This window comes from Syngnathoides biaculeatus, chromosome 10 (assembly GCF_019802595.1).
Source record: "Syngnathoides biaculeatus isolate LvHL_M chromosome 10, ASM1980259v1, whole genome shotgun sequence".
NCBI lineage: Eukaryota > Metazoa > Chordata > Actinopteri > Syngnathiformes > Syngnathidae > Syngnathoides > Syngnathoides biaculeatus.
The window spans coordinates 22,386-44,201 of record NC_084649.1 but is presented as its reverse complement, the minus strand read 5'-3'; the positions used below and the strand labels follow the sequence as shown (position 1 = coordinate 44,201).

The window sequence follows — 21,816 nt, the reverse complement described above, 5'->3', positions numbered from 1 at the left end:
AAGCTTACGGGGTCGGTCGGAGAACAGGCGGAGGTCGGTACACACAGGAAAACGATCAGAAATACGGGAGTGCTGGAACAGGGCATGAATTGCAACGATCGGCGCTGGACCAGTCGACCTCAACGTCCCATATACACTGGGTCCAATCAGCCAGCATGAGGCGCAGGTGTGCGCCTCCCAATCAGCGCGACTAAGCAGGCACCCGGACAGCCAGGGCTGGACCGGCAGGATCATGACAGTACCCCCCCCTCTAAGGCACGGTTCCCAGATGTGCCTAAATGAAAGAAACACAGAGACAAGAATTAACACATCCAGGGGCGGGTGGAAGGGTGTCCGGAGGTGGGCACCCAACCCCACCCCACCCCAACTCCATTCTGGTGGCCATCCAGGCCACCAAACACGAGGCGTCCAGGTGGACAGGTCAGGAGGACGACCCAGACGCCAAGCACCAGGATCCCCATGGGGCGATTTGGGTGGACGGCCCCGATGAGGAACCCAACAGCGAAGCAGGAACCAGACCAAGGCATGCAACTGCTCCGGATGAGGACCTCGCCGTGGTTGTGAGACGACCTGGGATTGGTCGCCGCCGAGGCTTGGCTAGGAGGCAGCTGTGGACTGGTCACCAATGAGGCCAGGTCATGAAACGGATGGTAGCCATCAGGAGCGAAGAGGATGACGGAGAAAAGGACCAAAGCTATGACCGCCAGCATCACCATCCCAGCCATCCCGAAGCCTTTCCAGTTCCGGGTTGGCCCATCAGAACTCCCCACCTCCTGTCGCCGTCGAGACAGGGGCGTGGGACGGCCGCGGACCGGTCGCCGCCAGGACTGGAACGAAGACGACTGTGGTTCCATCGCCGTCTGCTGGACAGGAACGTGAGGATGCCAATGAGCCGTCGCCATCCTCTGTTGCCGTCGAGACAGGGGCGTGGAACGACCGTGTGCCAGTCGCCGAGGAACCAGGAACAGGGGCCAACCATGGACCGGTCGCCGACGAAGCAGGAACGCCGGGCGACCGGGGGCTGGTCCCCGACGAAGCAGGAGCGTTGACCGGCTGCGGGCTAGTACCCGCCGGTACTTCTGGACAGGAACGTGAGGTGGCTGGGGAACCCTCGCCGCCACCTGCTGGACAGTAACGTGAGGCGGTTGGGGAACCCTCACCGCTAACTGCTGGACAGTAACGTCAGGCGGCTGGGGAACCCTCGCCGCCATCTGCTGGACAGAAACGTGAAGCGGCTGGGGTACCCTCGCCACCGTCTGCTGGACAGAAACGTGAGGCAGCTGGGGAACCCTCGCCACCGTCTGCTGGAGGGGAACGTGAGGCGGCGGCGGCGCCATCACCACCTCCTGGACGGGAACATGAGGCGGCGGCCGAGCCATCACCACCTCCTGGATGGGAACGTGAGGGGGCGGCCGAGCCATCACCACCTCCTGGACGGGAACGTGAGGGCGTGCCAGTCGCCGTCGAAGCAGGAGCGGGGGGTGACCGCGGACTGGTCGCCGACGAAGCAGGAGCGTGGAGCGGCCGCAGACCGGTCGCCACCGGTACTCCTGGAAACAGACGAGAAGCAGCTGCAGAGACGTTGCCACTTCCTGGACAGCAACATGAGGTGTCGGTGGATCGGCCTCCACTGCCACGTGAGCTCTGCTCGGCAGTGGATCAGTGGCCACCACTGCATGAGCCTGCAGTGAAACAGCCAAAACTGCGAAGTGGGCGTGGCGAGGTAGTGGATCCGTTCCCACTGCAACGTGCGATTGGCTTGGTAGCGGATCAGTTTCCACTGCAGCGTGAATGAGAGGAGGCAAAGAGTCAGTTGAAACCGCAACGGCGGCGTGCCTCGGGAGCGGATCAGTTGCCACTGCCGTGTGATCATAAATCAGCAATGAGTCCATTGAAACCGCAACGTGGGTCTGTCTCGGGAGCGCATCCGTTGCGACAGTGACATGAGCCTTGCTTGGGAGCGGGTCTGTTGCTACTGCGACGTCAGCATAACTCGGCTGGTTCCCTAATCCTTGCTGGACCTGGGCTGTGAGGACCACCAGTTCGGTGCAATGCAACTCTATCTCCGCCCGCATTTCACGGTAGAACACCTCGTGATTTAGCGGCCCCTCCTCGCTCTAGGCTGGAAGCTTCGCCACCAGCTGCGGGTCTGCCGGTTTAACCGTTGAGGAGTGGGTGGACGAGGACAGCTACTTTGTTGCCGCGCAGCGGGAGGCACAAGGGAGCGCCCAGCCTGGGAGTCTCCTCTGGCCACCACATGGAGGTCCTGGGTAGATGGCCAGGCGGATTCCCAAAAACGGATTGGGGAACTCGGACCTCCTGGGCGAAGACATTCGGGAGCTGGAGACGCAGGGAGGTGAAACAAACTGACTGAGATTAACGATCGGGCGAAGAAATTCATAATCGAAATAATCTGAGTCGTAGTCAGACAGCCGGTCATACAAATCAAGGTCCTCCTCATAGACTGAAAAATCAGAGTCCTAAAGAATATGAGGTGCTGGACGGGTCATGGTCGGGACGTATTCATAGCTCGCCGGCGGAGCGTTGTGACGCAGAAGCAGAGGACGTCATGGAGCCTACCTTGATCGGACAGGCTTGGTCCTCCGGCAGGCGGTCTACCTTGCGTCGGTCCCGGTGACGCCGGGTCTCTCCTGCTGGTCCTGTTTTGGCCAGATCGTCCTGTCACGACCCATCGAGACAGAGGTAGGACCCAAATACAGGAGTCGGGAGACGCAGATGTAATTCGGGAAAAACGTTTATTATTCCAAGGTTGGGGATCGGACAGGCAGTCAGGTGCAGCAGCAGTAGTCAGGACGTCGCATGGAGAGGAGGTCCGCGGGCAGGCAAGAGTCGGTACACGGGAGAGTGATCAAAGCAGGCAGGAATATCAAATGAGTCAGGCTTACGGGGTCGGTCAGAGAACAGGCGGAGCTCGGTACACACCGGAAAACGATCAGAGATACGGGAGTGCTGGAATGGGGCATGAATTGCAACGATCTGGCGCCGGACCACTCGTCCCCATGGTCCTATATACACCGGGGCCAATCAGCCACCATGAGCCGCAGGTGTGCACCTCCCAATCAGCGCGACCACGCGGGCACCCGCACAGTCAGGGCTGGACCGGCAGGATCATGACAAGAGCTTTGTGTGTTCCAAATGACAGGTAGGTGTGTATAGAGGTATTAAAAAAATAATCGTTGGGGGGGACAAATTTGTCCCACAGTTTATGGTATATGTTACATGATAATTTAGAATAAATTCCCTTGGTCAAACAAGCAAAATATAACAAAGCACTCGGATTGCGTTTAAGACAATTCAATCACACACAATACAATAGAAGTCAAAACAATAACAAAATAGAAGTACAAAGACAGTTTAATAGCGTGTAACACGAGCTAGATGACGTATAGTAAACTCGAACAAATGTTATTTCCAGCAAACATTCTCTAAATAAATAAATATAGTATGTATAGAAATATGTGCCACTAGGATTTGAATTAAAAATGCCACTGAAAATTTGATGTTGTAAAATTGTGAAAGTGATCACAATTTCAATAGCTTGTACTTCAGTTTAACTTTATAATATTAATAAATTTGCCATATAAAAAAATTCAACCTTGAAAATTCAAATGCAATATTTTCAGTCTCCTGAGATTCAACTGGGTACAATTCACTGTCTGAAATTCATATGTGGTACATAATCGATGAGACATTTATTTTAAAGATGATGTTGTGACATGAATTTGAAATTATATTAATTTCTGGAAAAATAGTTTTACATATATTTATGGGTTAAAATAATTTATGTAACTCTATACATTTTTAAGTCATGTGTGTGTATTCTTCGTGAGTTATTCATGGTTCATGTTGGTCCTGAATCCCTGAGAATCGTGATGATCCACTGTATCTGTTTGGTTAAAGTTAGATGACCTGTAAGATGTCACTGTCACAGTCAGCTTTGCTTACCTTAATTTAGACGTGCACAAATTCAAATACCCTATCATATCTATGTTTACTTTTTTTTTCCTGAGATCTAAAACCCATTCCAACAAGTCTTTGATCCATTGATTTTTTTTTGTGTGTGACATATGCCATTAAAGTTGAAAGAATTGTAAAACTGTGCATCAAACAGAATTCATCCCTGTTAATATTAACTGCACTATACAGTGAGATGAGACAGTAAATAGTACTAAGTGTCCAATCTGAAATATCGATGAAATGAACTCCATGGCAGCCAGTCAAAGCTCATTGTATTTGCCATAGCAGACCCAGGTGCAAGTGTACAAATAAGCGTGTGTGTAGGTGCATGCGTGCGTGTGCACGTGTGCATGTGTGTCTGTGTGTGTGTGTGTGTGTACACAATGACTCCAGGACCTGGACTTTGTCCCATGGTGGATATGCAAAGAAAGAAACAACAAAAAGAACAGAATGTCTTGAAAAGTTATGGAAAATCATAATGACAAAGAGTGATTGTACCTGTATCAAGAAAAGAGTGTGAGTGTAAAGACAATACAACAAATGTAGATGGCTGGCAAGACATGTCACATTGTGTTTCATCCACATCCCGACAGAGAAACAAGACTCACACTTCTAGTTATGTAAACCTTTACCCAGAGATTCTGACTTTCATGTTTGCATTACATTGGGTGGCTTTGATGCTGTTTTGGAGATCTATATCTTCTTGACTACCTAGATCACTAAATGTGGGGATTTCATACATTAAAAGTAAAAGACAATATTATGGCCAACAATTTTGGTATGATTCTTAAAGGAACACCAGAAGTTGTTGCCTGGTTCTCAATTTTTTTCTAGACCCACAACCCGTGGATCATATCAAATGCTTACAGTTTGGAACCTGCGATCAGCTGATTTGACCCAGTACTCGAGGGAGGCTGTCTCCAAACTTTTTTCATGTAAAAACACATTTTGAGGGACGTCATAGCCTCAACTGAATTGAGAAAGTAATGAATGACTTCAATAAATTTTACTCAAAAGACTTGTTCGTTTGAACGAGCTGTTGACAGTACAACACTACTCGAGTGCACTCTTTGGTTTCACTTCCAAAAAATGCAAATGCAAAATAGTTGGTACACAATGCGTACTGCCACACATTAATCTGGTGCACTTTTAGTCTTTTCAGTGTGCATGGGCACCTGCGCATCTTTTATCTGCACCCCTAAATATGACCAAATAACATGCAAGTATGTGGAAACCCTGCAATAGCACATCACACAAACCTATTGGATATGTTTTTTTTATGATTTTTGATTTGATATGGTTTATGATTTTTCACAGCTTGGTATGTTGTCATAATCTCGACACAGTATGGGTCTGGGGTTAGGATTAGTGCATATTATTTTAAAGGGATGTGTAACATCAGAGAGATTGAAATTGTCCTACAGTATTACTATTTAAGCTTTCATACTTTTAATAAACGTATTCGTGAAGCAGCTGGAGTTTCTTGAGATCATGCATCCATATAACAAAAATCAGTCATCAACATGAAAGTTCTCACACAGAAAAGATGAGAAAAACATATTTTTACTGATCAGATCTTATTCTATCAGATGTTATTCTACACTGTGCATCCATCCATCCATTTTATTTGCCGCTTATCATCACAACAGTTTGCAGGAGTGCTGGAGCCTATCCTAGCTGTCAATGGGCAGGAGGCAGGATCTACCCCAAATTGGTTGCCAGCCAATCGCAGGGCACATAGAGACAGACAACAGCCACACTCACAATCACACATCGGAGTAATTTAGAGTGTCCAATTAATGTTGCATGTTTTTGGGAGGAAACCGGAGTGCCTGGAGAAAACCCAAACAAGCATGGGGAGAAGATGCAAACTCCACAAAGGGAGGGCTGGTATTAAACCGTGTCCTCATAACTGTGGGGCCAACACTTTCCAGCTGCTCCACACTGGTAAAATACAAATTTTGTGCTTGAAAGTTCAACAACAACAGAATGTTGGAAAACCAACCAGTTGGGACACTGTCATAAAGCTGCATGAATGAATAGGGGAATGCGGATCAAGACTATATGTACGAGAAAAATCAAGTTGCAGAACATAATACAATAAACATAATTTTGACCCTGCTGGAAACCCCAGACCCCCATACTACTAATACTTCTACTACTAATACTAATAATAATAATAATAAAAGGGTGGCACGGTGGCTCAGCTGGAAAGTGTTAATAATAATTCAAGGTCATGTGATACTGTAAAACACCTGTACTCTGAAACCAAGGTTTCAACACAAAAGCTGGTTCCAAAAGGGGAATTTTCCAACCATAAAAAACACCATATGAATCAGCCATCTCAGCATCTATTTGTCAGTCACAGCCATACCGTATCATTTTGTTTCTTTCAACCGCAGTGATGAAACCAACAAGAATGTTTAGACTTCAGTAAATGCTTCTTGTGCAATATATGCAGATTTTTTTTTCCTTCCAAGATTTGGATCACATGCTGTGGGAAAAACTGTCAGAGCATATTCGCACATACTGCGTAGTTATATTAATAAGAAGAATACAAAGTATATTTTTGGGACTGGTCCACAGTTAAGTGTTGTAAAAAAGGCCTTATATTGTAAAAGTTACATTCCTGAAAAGGAATTGTAATTAGTCAATCTCTTGGCACTTGGATGTTACTGACCTTAAAGGCAAATTTGCGGGTGATGTTATCCAAAGGCTGCACTCCTCGAATCCGGAAACTGAGCAGAGGCAAACTCCCTAGCACAGCGTCCTCCTTCTCATCTGTTAAGGGGAAAACGATAGTGAGAAAACATCTCCATGAGTGTCACAGGAAGTGGATCAGAACTACACTAGAATTCTGCAGTGAAACATTGAGGATTTTGAAAAGGCAGGGCAAGATTGTGTTATTGGACTGGCTCGACCCCCGGGACATAGACTTTTACCCATGGCGTCAGGTTCCTAGAATAGGTACCCATTACGATCCTATCAAATATGCTCTGTGATAAGCGCTTATAATGGCTCCCACACACCAGAATCGAGTTGTCATAAATAGGACCACTGCAGAAGAAAACCACTCATGTTGAATGAATAATAAATGTCAGAATGTTTCTTTTAAGAGGTTCAAAAGTGGACATATATTTTTTATGTTTTCGCCTACCTTTTATTCTGTGAATATATATCTCTGCATGGCTTAACGTCCTGCTGCTGACGAGTGTGTGTTTGTGTGGTTATTGACAGAGAGAGAGAGAGAGAGAGAGAGAGAGAGAGAGAGAGAGAGAGAGAGAGAGAGAGAGAGAGAGAGAGAGAGAGAGAGCGATCTAAAGGAGGGGGAAGGGTTTGTGCAATCATACAATATACTTATCCCTCCTCTGTGTGTGTGTGTTGTTGGGAGGGTTACGCAAGATAATGATCATTCCTTGTGAGTTAGTGCAGCAAGAATTTCGGGTACCAACTAGCTGTACCTGGTGCTCTTCCGCACATATTCAGCGTCATGTACACGTGAGTACATGCATGATATTGGGACAGCAGACACACCTCTAGCCTTTTCTTCCTTGTGTCTGCCAAAGCAAGCTCAATTACTGCCCTCTGCATTATAAAATGAAGCCATGGTAATGTCTTCTTTGATACACAGGTGCAGGAAGTGCCCAGATAAACCCTAAATGGTGCTACGGCATTAGCCCTTTATCCCCTTGGATGAGAAATGTGGCCTTTTGCCTCAAGCCCTTTTTTCCCTTTATACATCAATAATAAAGATCCATGCATTTTCTGACCCGCTTATCTAAACAAGAGTTGTGGGAGCCTCTCCCATCTATCTTCGGGCAGGAAACGGGGTTCACCCAGAATGGGTTGCCAGCCAATCGCATGCATATAGAAAAAAACAACTGCTCGCACTCACAATCACACCTAAGGGCTATTTAGAGTCTCCAATCAATGCAGGTTTTTTGGGATGTGGGCGGAAACGGGGGTGCCTGGATAAAAAAAAAAAAAAAAACATGCAGGCACGGGAAGAATATACAAAGTCCACACAGGGTGGGCTGGGATTTGAACCCCTATCCTTAGAAGTTTGAGGCTAAGACTCTAAACTGTGAGCAGACACACTAACATTATCGCTAGGGGCGAAGTGGAGCAACTGGTTAGTATCATGGGCGTTTCCTTCCTCAAACTGGTGCGCACCTGCTCCGGTAAGCAGATCCGCCCACCTGCTTCTTGTTGCATTGATTCATGTTAATATTGCCACGCACGTGATCTGGTCCTTCGCCCCATCTCCTGCCCGTTAACAGTTGAGATAGGCTCCAGCACTCCCACGACCATTGTGAGGATAAGCGGGTAAATAAAATGGATGGATGGATGGATATATCTTATATATTAATCAGTGTGCTGGATTACTGGACAAATCTTTCCTAAACACACCCAAAGGGTGGGTGCTCCACATGCATTAAGTGGCAAACTCTGCAACCTGAGTGTGGGAACACACACACATACAAAGACACACACTGGCGGCCACATTACAAAGGTGAGTCAACAGCAAAGATTGTCTTTAGAGATGGACAACACAATGCCATGCTGAGATTAAGGGGGAGTTTTCTGGTGGGACGAAGTCAAAGACAACCTGAAAACTCTCACCCCACCCCCCAATTAAAAAAAAACACACATTAAGACTGATTTACAAAGACTTTCCACACACAAAACTTTGCAAGATGGATTGCTCAAGCAAACAGAGCAATGAGCTAAAGTACTAACCAGGTGCACCCACAATTGCTTCTACCAAACTTTCAGTGCAGCTAATTTTTGCTGTGGAGCTCTCTGAGCTTACTTTGAGCCAATTATGTGAAGAAATCATGGCATATCACAAAACCTTTTTCAATTCTGCATTTCCATGGGTCGGGGTCATTTCAGGGCACTGAGATAATTGGTACTTGCCTTTCCAAGGGCAGTATTATGTGCTGTGTCAAGTTGTGACAAATTATTTTCTGTAACTTTAGTAATGTGTGTGTTTGACTCCTTGCCTCAACTATGACTTTTAACTTAATTACTCCAATCTTCATTTTGTGCCCTTTGATCACTTCCAAGTGTTGCGCAGTAAAAAAAATCATCAGAGATACCTAAAGCCCAAAATCCTCTTTTACACTTGTTGTCAATAGCGTGCACCATCCATTAGCATGAGTGAGCGAACATATAATTTAGCGCAGGCTATTTATCACCTTAGTAAGTGTTCGTAATCTTCGTAAATCCGACTCTACATACCCGACAACTGCACACTCAATCTGTTCACCACACAGGCAATTTAACACCCATTATTTGGGATCTCGTTAGAATGGTGCTTGCAAGGTGCTTGTCAGTGATTAATCATTCTCTTTGTACAACTATCTTAGATAAAATGTGAATGCGGCCAGTTGTGTGGAGTTTGTTTGTTCTCCCCATGCTGAAGTGAATTTTATTATCGATACGGTGGTTTCCTCCCACATTCCAAAAACATGCATGGTAGGTTAATTGAAGACTAAATCCCCAGATGGTGTGAATATTGGTGTGATTTTTTGTTTGTTTATATGTGCCCTGCAATTAGCTGGCAACCAATTCAGGGTGTACCCTTGCTCAGTCAGCTGTGGTAGGCTCCAGCATTTGCAAGACCCTGGTGAGGAAAACCAGCATGGAAAACTAATGACTGTAGAGTTATGGTGTAGAGAGTGTAGCTACAATAGAAAGAATAGTCTCAAATGGGGTACTCAACACAAAGACTTAGTTAACAGCGCCTAGTGTAGGCAGTAGGCATAATTTAAATGGAATGAAACATCACTGTTGTGTAAATAGATGTGCAACACACAAAGAGGTACTAACCATGAGAATATGGTTTAGAGGAGGTGCACAGAGAACTTTATAAATCACAGCACAAAGCACAAAATGATTTTTTTTCCCCATTCTTTGAGGTTTGGTCTTTGTTGGCATAGCTATCACATTGCTACTTTGCACTGGCCACATTACTCCCTCCATTGCTCCTTTTCACCGTACCCTCTTTTATACCATTATTTTCTCTTAAATTATCAGGTGTGATTTTAGTACATTTACTCACAACGTTTGTTTTAATCCGTATCACTATATAGATATATATAGAATAAATAACTACATTTTGAAATTACGGGACATTTCAAAGGGTTATCTGATAAACAAAAACAGTTGAACCTCAGAATTCAAATGATTCGTGACTCATAAAAATATGACTTCAACCAAACAATCAGAATGAAAAAATTAATCTCCACGTTCGACCAAATTCTCGGTGGTCCAACACTCGAGCAAAGCTGAACGCATGTTGAACAGGTAGTTGTGTCAAGTCAAGCGATGGCAAACGCACACGTGGTGGGAGCCGAGATGAGCCGCTACCAATTCGAGTCAGGTAGCCATAGCTTGAAGACTTTAATCACATTTGCAAGTGCTTCTCACGATTATTATATTTTTTATTTTTACAGTATTTCATCAGACATGGACCCAAAGTCAGCTAAGCCACCAGCAGCTTGGTTTTACTGATGGCTTTGGAGTCTGTTTCATACGTTGTTAGATTAAGCTTCATGCAGGCATTGAGACTTCCATCCATTCATTGTGAACGTAATTCAATTTGATCTGCCAACATGATGGTGCGATGGTGAACAGTTCTTGCAGACAAAGGCATGTCTTTTATTCGTTTGATGATCTTGTCTTAATGCGAAGTTGTCAAAATGGTTATTGGCAACATCAAGTCTGGATGCTTTGCCATACTCCCCATCTGTGAATGGCTTTCCATTTCTCACAATTGCTGAAGCGCCAGCAAAGGTATTTGAATTCCATTCACCTTGTTGTGTCCAAACACAGATTTTCTGCTGACTAATTTGGACTCGGCAAAGTAGCTCTTGACATGCTTTCTTCCTGCTGATCCCCACACGATATTTTGATGCAAACATAGGATGGCGCGTGTCAAAATGGCCCTCTGTATTTGAGAATTTCATGGTTGCAATTTTTCATTATAATTTAGAAAAACAGCAGAACCTTCTCTCCCAACCAAGGCAAATTCCTGTGTCCATTCTTGCCGAAAACTACAGTACTCATCTTTTATTCTTTGAGCGATCTTTGTCAAAAGTGTTTCCACAATTAGTTGTTCCGACAGATCTGTGTTTGACCCATCTACACCTGCGTATATCGACTGCTAATATACACTGCACAGACCCGGACAGCAAACTATGGCTATCCAAATAGGACAAAGTGTCACTGCCACATTTGCGTTTCCTACGCGACAGAAATGACATGAACAGTATGTTGTTATGAGGGCTCTGTGAGCCCTATGCAACCATCAAAAGAGCCAGATATGGCTCGCGAGCCATAGGTTCAGGACCCCTGTTCTAAAGAATAACGCTTCGTCCTTACCTCCCTCCCTATCCATCACACCACAACCAAAAACATAAAGGATGCATATTTAAATTTTACAATTATGTTTCCCATCTATATCCATCTATCCATTATATGAGCCACTTAGGGTCAAAGGAGTGCTGGAGTCTATCCCAGGGGTATACCCTGAACTGGCTGCCAGACAAACGCAGGGCACATGGAGACAGACGACAGTCGCACTCACAATCACACCTATAGGCAATTTCGAGTCTCCAATAAATGCCTGTTTTTAGGGATATGGGAGGAAACCCGAGTACTCAGAGAAAATCCACACAAGAGGAGAACATACAAACTCCACACAGACGGGGCCGGGAATTGAACCCCTGTCCGCAGAACTGTGAGGCCAACGCTCTACAGCTGCACTACCGTGCCACCGTTTACAAAGAATATGGAATTTTTATTGTTTAAAATCAGGGTGGATATGTTTTTACATAAACAGGAATTAAAATGAGAATTTACTGCATTTGGAGGTTGGCAACATATGAAAGTAATTTACATTATTTCCCAAGGTAAAAAATGTTTTGGAGATTGAACCATTCGAATTTTGAACACTTCACACAACAAATAATTTTTGAATTTTGAGGTTCCACTGGATATAAGAAATTGTAATAATGCAGATTATTTTACATATGCAGAAAAATTGTTAAAAAGACAGGTCTTTGGCAACTGCTAAATTCTTACCAGATCCTGTCGTTTAGGGTTTATTATTCAGTTTATATGGTGGAAAGATAGAGATCGCACCTCACTCTTCCATCACCTGATGGTCTCTGGGTTCGACTGCATTCAACTGCATTTTTTCCCATTTTGTCTGAAAATGTATTTATTTGTGTGATACAGCTGCAAAAAAGTATTTGAACACCTGTCTATGAGCTTGAATTTTGACCCTCAAGACCTGTTAGTCTGCCTTTAAAAGTCCACCTCCACTCCATGTATTATCCTGAATCAGATGCACCTGTGTGAAGTCGTTAGCTGCATCAAGGCATCTGTCCACCCTATACAATCGGTAAGACTCAAACTTGTAACATGGCCAAGACCAAAGAGCTGTCCAAAGACACCAGAGACAAAATTGTACAACTCCACATGGCTGGAAAGCGCTGCAGAGAGATTGCTGAGCAGCTTAGTAATAAAAAGGTCCACTGTTGGAGAAATCATTAGAAAATGGAAGAAGCTAAACATGACGGTCAATCTGAATCGCAGTGGAGCCCCATGCAAGATATCACCTTGTGGGGTCTCAATGATCCTTAGAGGAATCAGCCAAGGACTACACAACAGGACTTGATCAATGACCTGAAAAGAGTTAGGACCACCGTTTCCAAGGTTCCAAGGTTGGTAATACACTAAGTTGTCATGGTTTGAAATCATGTATGCCACGGAAGGTTCCCGTGCTTAAACCAGCACATGTCAAGGCCCCCCTTAAGTTTGCCAATGACCATTTGGATGATACAGAGGAGTCATGGGAGAAGGTTTTGTGGTCAGATGAAACCAAAATGGAACTTTTTGGTCATAATTCCACTCACCGTGTTTGGAGGAAGACGAATGATGAGTTCCATCCCAAGAACACCCTCCCTACTATGAAGCATGGGGGTGGTAGTGTCATGCTTTGGGGATGTTTTTCTGCACATGGGACAGGATGACTGCACTATATTGTGAGATTTTGGGGAACAACCTCTTTCCCTCAGTCAGAGCATTGAAGATGGGCCGTCGCTGGGTCTTTCAACACGACAATGACCTGAAGCACACAGCCAGGAAAACCAAGGAGTGGCTCCGTAAGAACCATATCAAGGTTCTGGCATGACCTAGCCAGCCTCCAGACCTAAACCCAATGGAAAAGCATTGGTGGGAGCTGAAACTCCATGTTTCTCAGCAACAGCCCAGAAACCTGTCTGATCTATAGAAGATCTGTGTGGAGGAGTGCGCCAAAATCCTTCCTGCAGTGTGGGCAAACCTGGTGAACAACTACAGGAAATGTTTGACCTCTGTAATTGCAAACAAAGGCTACTGTACCAAATATTAACATTGATTTTCTCAGGTGTTCAAATATTTATTTACAGCTGTATTACACAAATAAATCATTAAAAATCATACATTGAGATTTCTGGAATTTTCTTTTTAGATTATCTCACTGTGGACATGCACCTACAATCGATATTTCAGACCTCTCTATGATTTTTAAGTGGGAGAACTTGCAATATAGCAGGGTGTTCAAATAATTATTTTCTTCACTGAAGTTAAGTTGGATGTAAATTTCTTAAATATTATATAATTGACTGTTAATACAATTTCCATTTTGGGGACTAAGATTGCATAGGTAATGATTTTAATCCACTGAAGTTGTCACCAGGAGCGTCCCACGTAGAGTATTCACAACATTCGGTCCAAATTCAGTAGGATTTATTGAATTACGATCGGGCTGGCCAGAGCCTCCTGTTTAAGCTGCTACCAATTTGGGGACAGGAAGCAAAAAAACGTGCTACGCAAACATTCGTGAAATGCAAGCTCCCCAAGGAGGTCATTGAGTTAAGGTTGGGGGCGCACATTACCATCATAAATATAAATGTGTAACATAAGACATCGAATATCATGTCGAAATGTAAATGTATACTTTTTTTTTACCACTCTATGTACCTGTATACAATGATACAATGTGATTGTATTTTTTTCTTTTTCATCCATACCTAAATATAATGCACTCTATTAACTTTTTGAAAATATTTTTGGAAAAATTTGCACATTATTTTCAAAAAATTACTGTACCTCCCGTGTTGTATATTAAAACGTCAGCTAAAAAAATGAGTGCAGTGACTTCCCGAACATCTTGTAGCCTTCAGATTTCATTATATTTTATAGTACCTGCTTTACAGCAGTACTAAAGTAGATAAGACAGTAACCCAGTTAAAGCAATTGACACACTTGAGTTAATCATTTATAAAGTGCCAAGATTTAAACGTCTACCACTGTGGCTTTTCAAATGAAATGAATTGTAGGGCTGTGTAGCTTCATGTTCCATGATATATACAGCTGTTACAATGAAAATTAGACTTATCGTATTCACAGCTGTATGTTTTGGTTGTTAAAGGTGGACAAAGATGCTCAGTTATGAGCGCTCTTGCTGGGCAAAAACAAGTTTACCATTAATAGCCAAATGTCATTGAAGATGAATTTCAAACTTGAAAATGTGAATTACACACCTTTATAGTAGAAGAGACATCTGTCAGAGAGAACAAACCATCTCTTGTTCCACTGCTTCACTCCGCTACTGGCCTGAAAGGGACACACATTACATCCAAAGATTATCATATGAGATTATATTGCTCTTTATACTGTGTCACTACAGTACTGATATAGTGTACACTCTGTTTGAAACGCGTACTGTGGTTGTCACAGTAATTATAAGGGCAAAGAACAATTTTCAACCTAATGACATTCTCTGTAGGACAGGGAAGTAATGGCTTGATCCATCACTGTCAACTTGTACACTACTTTTCAGTATGCATTTCCAACTGCAGTCATGTGAAACAGTGAGTCCACTTCAGTTTGGCCATGTGTGGGATTTTTTTTTTTTTTATATATACATTTTCTGACTCTCTTATCCCATTCATTGCAAGCTCTTTTCAAAGCAGACTTCCCCATATCGCCAGCCCTGTTGGTGCATTTTGACAGATATTTCAAGACCTACAGAATAAGGTTTGGTGACAATATAAACAAAAAGAGAGGAGACTATTTTCACCAGTAAAAAAAAAGTTTGTATCTGAGTTTTTCAGTTCTTTAGTAATCAGCAGTGGAACATAGTTTTAGTTCACAAAAACAGGTGTTTGATGGAGAAAATGAGCTTCTTGTGAATAAAAACAAGTCAAACAGAATGCCATACACGTTGACACTAATATTGATGCTTTTTGTGACACTATAAAACATTAACCACCAGACAGAGAAAGGGCTTTTGATTGCAAAATAATATATAATTTTTTTTACCAACACACAACTAAGAAAAGGCACCCTGAGTAACCTTCATACACTGCATGGTTCAAGTGGGACATATTTACAAAGCATTCACCATTTATTTCATGGATTGCATCATCTTTTTTGACTTGATGGTGACACACATTCTGTTACATACAGCACCACAACACAAACTCTCTTTGTGTAATGGTGTGATGTCGTGTTCCATAATAGGAACAGGACGTGGAAGCATACCTTTATTTTGAAAGGCAGCAATTTCTCTGTCATTTATTTTTTTCATTCTTCTCTGTTTTATTAAAGTTGTAAGGAATTGTATGTTTAAAAATGTTCATTGTAGGGGGGAAAATGCCATTGAATTATTGTTGGAAGATCTGATGAACACAGGAAGCAGGCTGCATGCTTTATTTTGGAGCAACACTTCTCGTGTTGCGGGAGGAAATACTTCCTCTTGTTTGTGAGATTTGTGAGTGGAAGACACATTTTGTACTCCTCCATATATTTTCATTGTTTTGTTGTAGAATGTGAATATAAGTTAGTTTAAAACGTTTGCAAAGTGGGTGTAGTCACAGAGGTGCAGTGTTGAATGTGTTTCATTAATTTCAACCATAAATCCCAAGAACACCATCCATACTATGAAGCATGGGGGTGGTAGCATCATGCTTTGGGGGTGTTTTTCTGCACATGGGACAGGACGACTGCACTGTACTAAGGAGAGGATGACCGCGGCCATGTACTGTTAGACTTCGCTGGGTCTTTCAACATGACAATGACCTGAAGCACACAGCCAGGAAAACCAAGGAGTGGCTCAGTAAGAACCATATCAAGGTTTTGGCATGACCTAGCCAGCCTCCAGACCTAAACCCAATGGAAAAACTTTGGTGGGTGCTGAAACTCCGTGTTTATTTGCAGCTGTATTACACAAATAAATCATTAAAAATCATACATTGAGATTTCTGGAATTTTCTTTTTAGATTATCTCTCTCACAGTGGAAATGCACCTACAATGGATATTTCAGACCTCTCCATGATTCTAAGTGGGAGAATTTGCAATATAGCAGGGTGTTCAAATACGTATTTTCTTCACTGAAGGTAAGTTGGATGTAAATTTCTTAAATATTATATAATTGACAACTGTGAATACAATTTGGCCTATCTGTAGCAATGGCCCTGTAGATCACGCATCTTATCGCTCACTTTTATATTTCATGATCTCTCTCTCTCATATATAGATAAAGTTGCGGGTGTGATTATGGATGGAATTTCAAGATGTTAAAATAACTTACTGAATTAATATAAAATGACTTTAAATTAAAAATAAAATAAACAAATACATTGAAACTCAGAAATGATAATTTCCAATTTCAACTGATATTAGTGGAAAATGATCTAAAACGGTATATAAAATTATTCATCAATAAAAAATTATTGATCCGACAAACTTTATCTGAAGAAAAGTTAAATGCACTGGCCTGTCAAGGAATAAACACGAACAGTCTGTACCCGCAATGTTTTGAAAATACTGAAAGTTTAGTTTAACATAATCAGCGTTAGTGGCAACAAGCGAGCGATACATTGTAACAAACATTCCTGTCAGCAATCATGATGTATTGTTGTGGGGGGCAGGCACTGCGGGACTGCCGTAAATAGGAGGCCGGCTTGCTAGAACGCGCCTTTGTGTGCATGCGCTTGATGTATTGGCCACACTTGAATCAAGCAACGAGGTGGATGATAATCTAACGTCTTTTTTTTGGGGTGGGGGCACGCTGTCACACTGCCTCGCAATCGACACAATGACTACCCCTGGTGTAACCGAATATTCTTTGGCATGGCTCATTATGTTGATGACTTTCGACGTAAATGCGCTTGCAGTACGTGAAGCAGGTCTGAATATGTGCTTTCGGCCTAACTTCCGTACATGCTCAGTACGATTAACTTGCATTTCCTGTTTCCAGGTGAATCCATTTTTTTTTTTGGAGCAGGCTTGTTTAGTGTACACCGTTTATTAAATAAACACGTAAACTAAGACTACACAAAATAAGCGACGTCTTTGAATATCTATTTTTTCTACTTGTAACAAATTTTACGCGTGTGATTTTTCGTGCTCGACTGTGGAGATTTGCAAGCACGAAGGCGCGCGAGCATGGTCACACTCGACACACACATATATATATATATATATATAATTTCCTGTGTACTTATTTCTGAAGTATACCTTGTAAGTGCAGTAGCCTATTTGATATAAACATTTTTATGTCTGAAATTTGGTAAAATTATTTTGGTTATTTGGACTCATGTTTTAACTTTGCAAAATATTATGATTGCCCTCTATTTACACTGTTAGAAGTAACCAGAGGTCACCATTTAACAGTGTGTTTTATAAAAAAATTTCTGTGCCCAAAGGCGGATGAGTTTTGAGTTATACTGTACAGTGATGCCTTGGTTCTCGAACATAATCCGTTCCAGAAGGCTGGTTGAAAACCAAAACGTTCGAAAACCGAAGCACATTTTTCCATTACAATGAATGGAAAATGAGATAATGCATTCCTAGCCTAAAAGCGATTTTTTGTAGCTTTTCCTGGTAATAAACTGCATCGTAGAAATACAGTTTAAATACTTTATAGAATTAAATCACTTAAGAAATATATTTATTTTTTGCTTAAAATGTATGCTTTAGCGTAGTAGTGTATTGTAGGCCGGGTGTGCATTGTCGTATCTGTAGCGACTCTGCCCCCAGCCTTGTAAACCTTTTTCTATTAACAAAAGTGCAGAATAACTTTAAACAAGCAATAATGAGGGGGAAAACAAACAGACAAATGTTTTTTTTTTATTTGCACAGAAAGTACATAACATAAAAAAATAACTTGCAACGAGAGGTAGGGTTAATGGAATAAAAGAAAAAAGCAATGCAAAACAACTGTTTCAAATGTCTCCGGTGGGGGTGATTCGCCCCTTTTTAACAAAGAAAGAATCTCATGCAGACTGTTTCTGCCATCTTTTAAGCACCTTCCTGAAGTGGCTCATAACAACATTATTGAAATTTTGCATTGCTCTGCAACGTTCTGCTTTGTTAGGGTGATGGAGTTCTACAAAAATTATGGATGTCGTTCCATTTGGTGCAGATAGCTTTTATATCAGCACTTGAGACATCCTTCCTGCCTTCAGCCTCTTCAGACGACATCTCCTCCCTTTCTCAGCAACACTTTCCCCAGCTGACTGCTGTTCATTCACGAAAATAAGAATCAACTTTTTGACTTACTCCAAGATCTGTAGCCTTTGCTTGGTCAACACGGTTATTCCTTGAGCACCATCACTTGCTTTGAGGGCGTCCTTGTGTTTCACAATGGTGGTGATCTTCGATTTCGCCATGTCATACTTCTTCGATAGCTCAGAAACACGCACACCAGATTTGTGCTCCGCTATCAAATCCTTCTTGAAGTCGACAGTTTCACGCACCCTTTCCTTTTTACAGTCCCAGCATTTCCACTTGCCTTCTTTGGAGACTTGATCGGGGATTAATGTTGCTCAATTTGAAGAAAAGTAAAGGGAAACGTCCGCGAGCAGAGGAGTGTGTGAGTCAACTGGTTGCGCCACAAGCGTTACGTCTTTTCTGTTTTTTTTTTTTTTCAAAAACATAAAAACAAATCGTCGCAGGTCAGCTGGTTGGGGTGTTCGAATGCAGATTTTCGTTCAAAAACCAAAGCTAAAAAATATGGAAATTTTCGTACGAAAACTGTAGTAAATGTTCTTTGACTTGAATTGTGTTTTTGTCTTCTGTATGAAATTCATGTTTTGGTGGTTTGAACACAGATTTTTTTTTTTGAGCATCTGATATTCAGGTTTTTTTTTTTTTTTGTCCATGAAAAAAAATATACACCTGTTTCGGGTTAAAAATAAACCATATTTTATCTTTCCAATTACAAAGTGTTCCATGAAGGCATATTTGAAACTTGCGGAGTTCATTACCTGCTGCAAGTTTAAAGTGCGACTGACATCCCTATAAACATTATAAAATAGATATTGTAATGAAAAATACATATAACAGTATTCACTTCAATGTCTATACAAAAGAAAAAAAAAGTGAGCGGAGAGCGCTGTTGGATTAATTCGATATAAAGTTCTCATATTAGCTTTCTTGGGTTTTTAATGCTTATGTGATGCAATGCAATTGAGAGGCACATTAGGTGCCATGGAAACTTTGCTATAATGTACTTTAACACCAGACAGTGATGCAGAAGACAACAAAGACTGACGATGTCCAGAGGATGGTGAAGACATCGCAAAGACTCACATGGACTATTTTTGTCACAGTTGCTTTGTTTGTCACAATTTGCTTTGTGTGATGCGGACCACGCTAAGGAATAAAAAAGTGGAGACGTGGAGATGTGATTAGAACGGGTTGGAGATTGTGAAAGAGACACATCCCACGTTCTTCTCACGAGCCAGAAGTTCCTCTTGTCTTCCTTCCTTGATAATTTTACTTTAAATGTCCTAAGCCGTTTAAACCTGACATTAAATTTGTCCTTCGAGCCGGATCCCAAGATGCCTGAGGATTCCAGCGGGTGTGCTGAATACCAGAAAGACCGTGGCCACGACAGACTCTTTCTGAGTCTAAAGACCCTTTCCGGGACTGGTGTGCAGTCCACCGGCTGGTATCCAACGGTTGACGGGATCCAGAGACGGACGGAAGACAACAGGGTAAGTCCAATTTTGGTTTAAAAAGAGTGAAACCAGTTCAAAGAGTAAATGATGGGGAGTCATTAAAGAATGTAAGGAGACACGATCAAGCCTTGTCCTATACTAGTCAATGTCAAGCAGTTTGAGGGTGACGGAGCCCTGTCGCGCACTTAATTTCCGTGTGTAAATAGCTTTTGCTCCTAAAATTCCCAAAACATCCTGAGGGTCACGGAGCCCTGTCATGCACTTAAATTCCTTGTGTAAATAGCTTCGCAATAAATTCCATAAAATCCCCTATTCCAATGTGCAAGAGAAAATTGAGTGAAAGTAGTGGTATACTCTCAGTTGTAAACTTCAGTTGTAAACTTAACACACCACTGTGGAAAATAAAGGCAATAATTCTTTTTAAAGTGACTTAAATGGGAAAAAAATAATAGTAAGGAAAAACTTAGAGACACACTGCAGTGTAAAGATTGGAAATATGCCGGAAAAAAATTAATCCAACACAAAACTAATATTTATATAGATGGATATCAACACAATTTTACTGGTCAGTTAAATAGCCAGAAAATAGCAACCTTGCAAGAGTATATAATAAAATGAGTAATAATAAGTAGTAACAAAGAGATATATAGAATATTGGAAGAAAATAGCATGAGAGAGAGATGAGAATGTTGAGAGAAAGAAAATTAAATGATGTTTCATCGAAGAGACGACGAAAAAGGAATGACAGGACAATAAAGGAAAGTTGAAAATTAAGAACAGAGAGGTGAGTGCACGCGCCTCTCTACCCCCAACTGCCTTTTTCACAATATGACATGACATCATAAAATAATGACCAACTGAGGCAGATTGGATTTGGACAAAACTTTTTAAGGGGAGTGTGCCGACTGCACCTCAGGACATAGAAAATAAGACTACCTTGCGTGCCTGACTTTAACACTTTAATTCCCTCAGACCAGATGCAATAATATTCATCGTCATAGATATAAGTAATGCATTTCTTTCAACCCCAGTGGCTAAGAATTCCAAATTTGGTTTGCATTCACATTTGGAGTCAAAATTTCAACTCCATAGTTCATTTAAATATGTAGCGATAGCGTCCCGTGATAAGGAAACGTGAAAGACAGTGGCTCTTTTAAACGATCTGGCTGAGGACGGGCACAAAGCAAAAAAAAAAAACTCCATATTTGCCAATAACAGGTTAAACATTTTAAAAACTCAAAAGCCACAAACAATTGAACAATTTGTCATTTTTGGGACTGACAAATTAATGCTGAATTCGGGTACCAAATTAGCCAAATTAACAACTCCATTACATAAAATGATGCAATAAGGAAGACTTTAAAATGACATCTTTGTTGAAATGGAGGGCGGAAGCGAAAAAAGCATTTTGCAACATTAAGCAAGCATTGGTGACAAGCGCGGTCTTGATTTTGCCAAATTGTGATAAGTTATGACTTTCAAAGGTCACATTATGACTTCATAGAAATAAGTGCATTAACTGTTTTGTTTCACCTTCTGCGAAACATAACATTTCTATCAAAACAGAAAGATGTAGAACTCTTCATCCAGTAAATGTTGCCATTTCCGGGAGATGGAAAAAAAACATGATTTTGAAAAATTGGGAAAGTATATATTTTTTTCAAATAAATAAAGCAGATGTGACATGAAAGACCAGCCATTACCAATAGGGAATGTTGTGTTTGTATTTGGGAAAACCAAATCAGAATATGCTGTAGCATTTTCTGCAAAAACAATACAACTAACACTAACTGAGGCATGTAAACTAATGAA

At 42.0% G+C, this 21,816-nt stretch overlaps 1 protein-coding gene across 11 annotated transcripts in view; it reads right to left on the bottom strand.

Moving 5' to 3' along the window:
- plekha6 (pleckstrin homology domain containing, family A member 6) overlaps positions 1-21,816 on the bottom strand; it is a 94,209-nt gene that overhangs the window by 68,765 nt on the left and 3,628 nt on the right. For all 11 annotated transcript variants that reach the window (XM_061833243.1, XM_061833242.1, XM_061833241.1 and 8 more), the window contains exons 3-4: positions 14,577-14,649; positions 6,659-6,759 (exon numbers count right to left, since the gene is read on the bottom strand). In XM_061833243.1, coding sequence (XP_061689227.1) covers positions 6,659-6,759; positions 14,577-14,649 — 174 coding nt within the window. The remainder of the gene's footprint in view (positions 1-6,658; positions 6,760-14,576; positions 14,650-21,816) is intronic.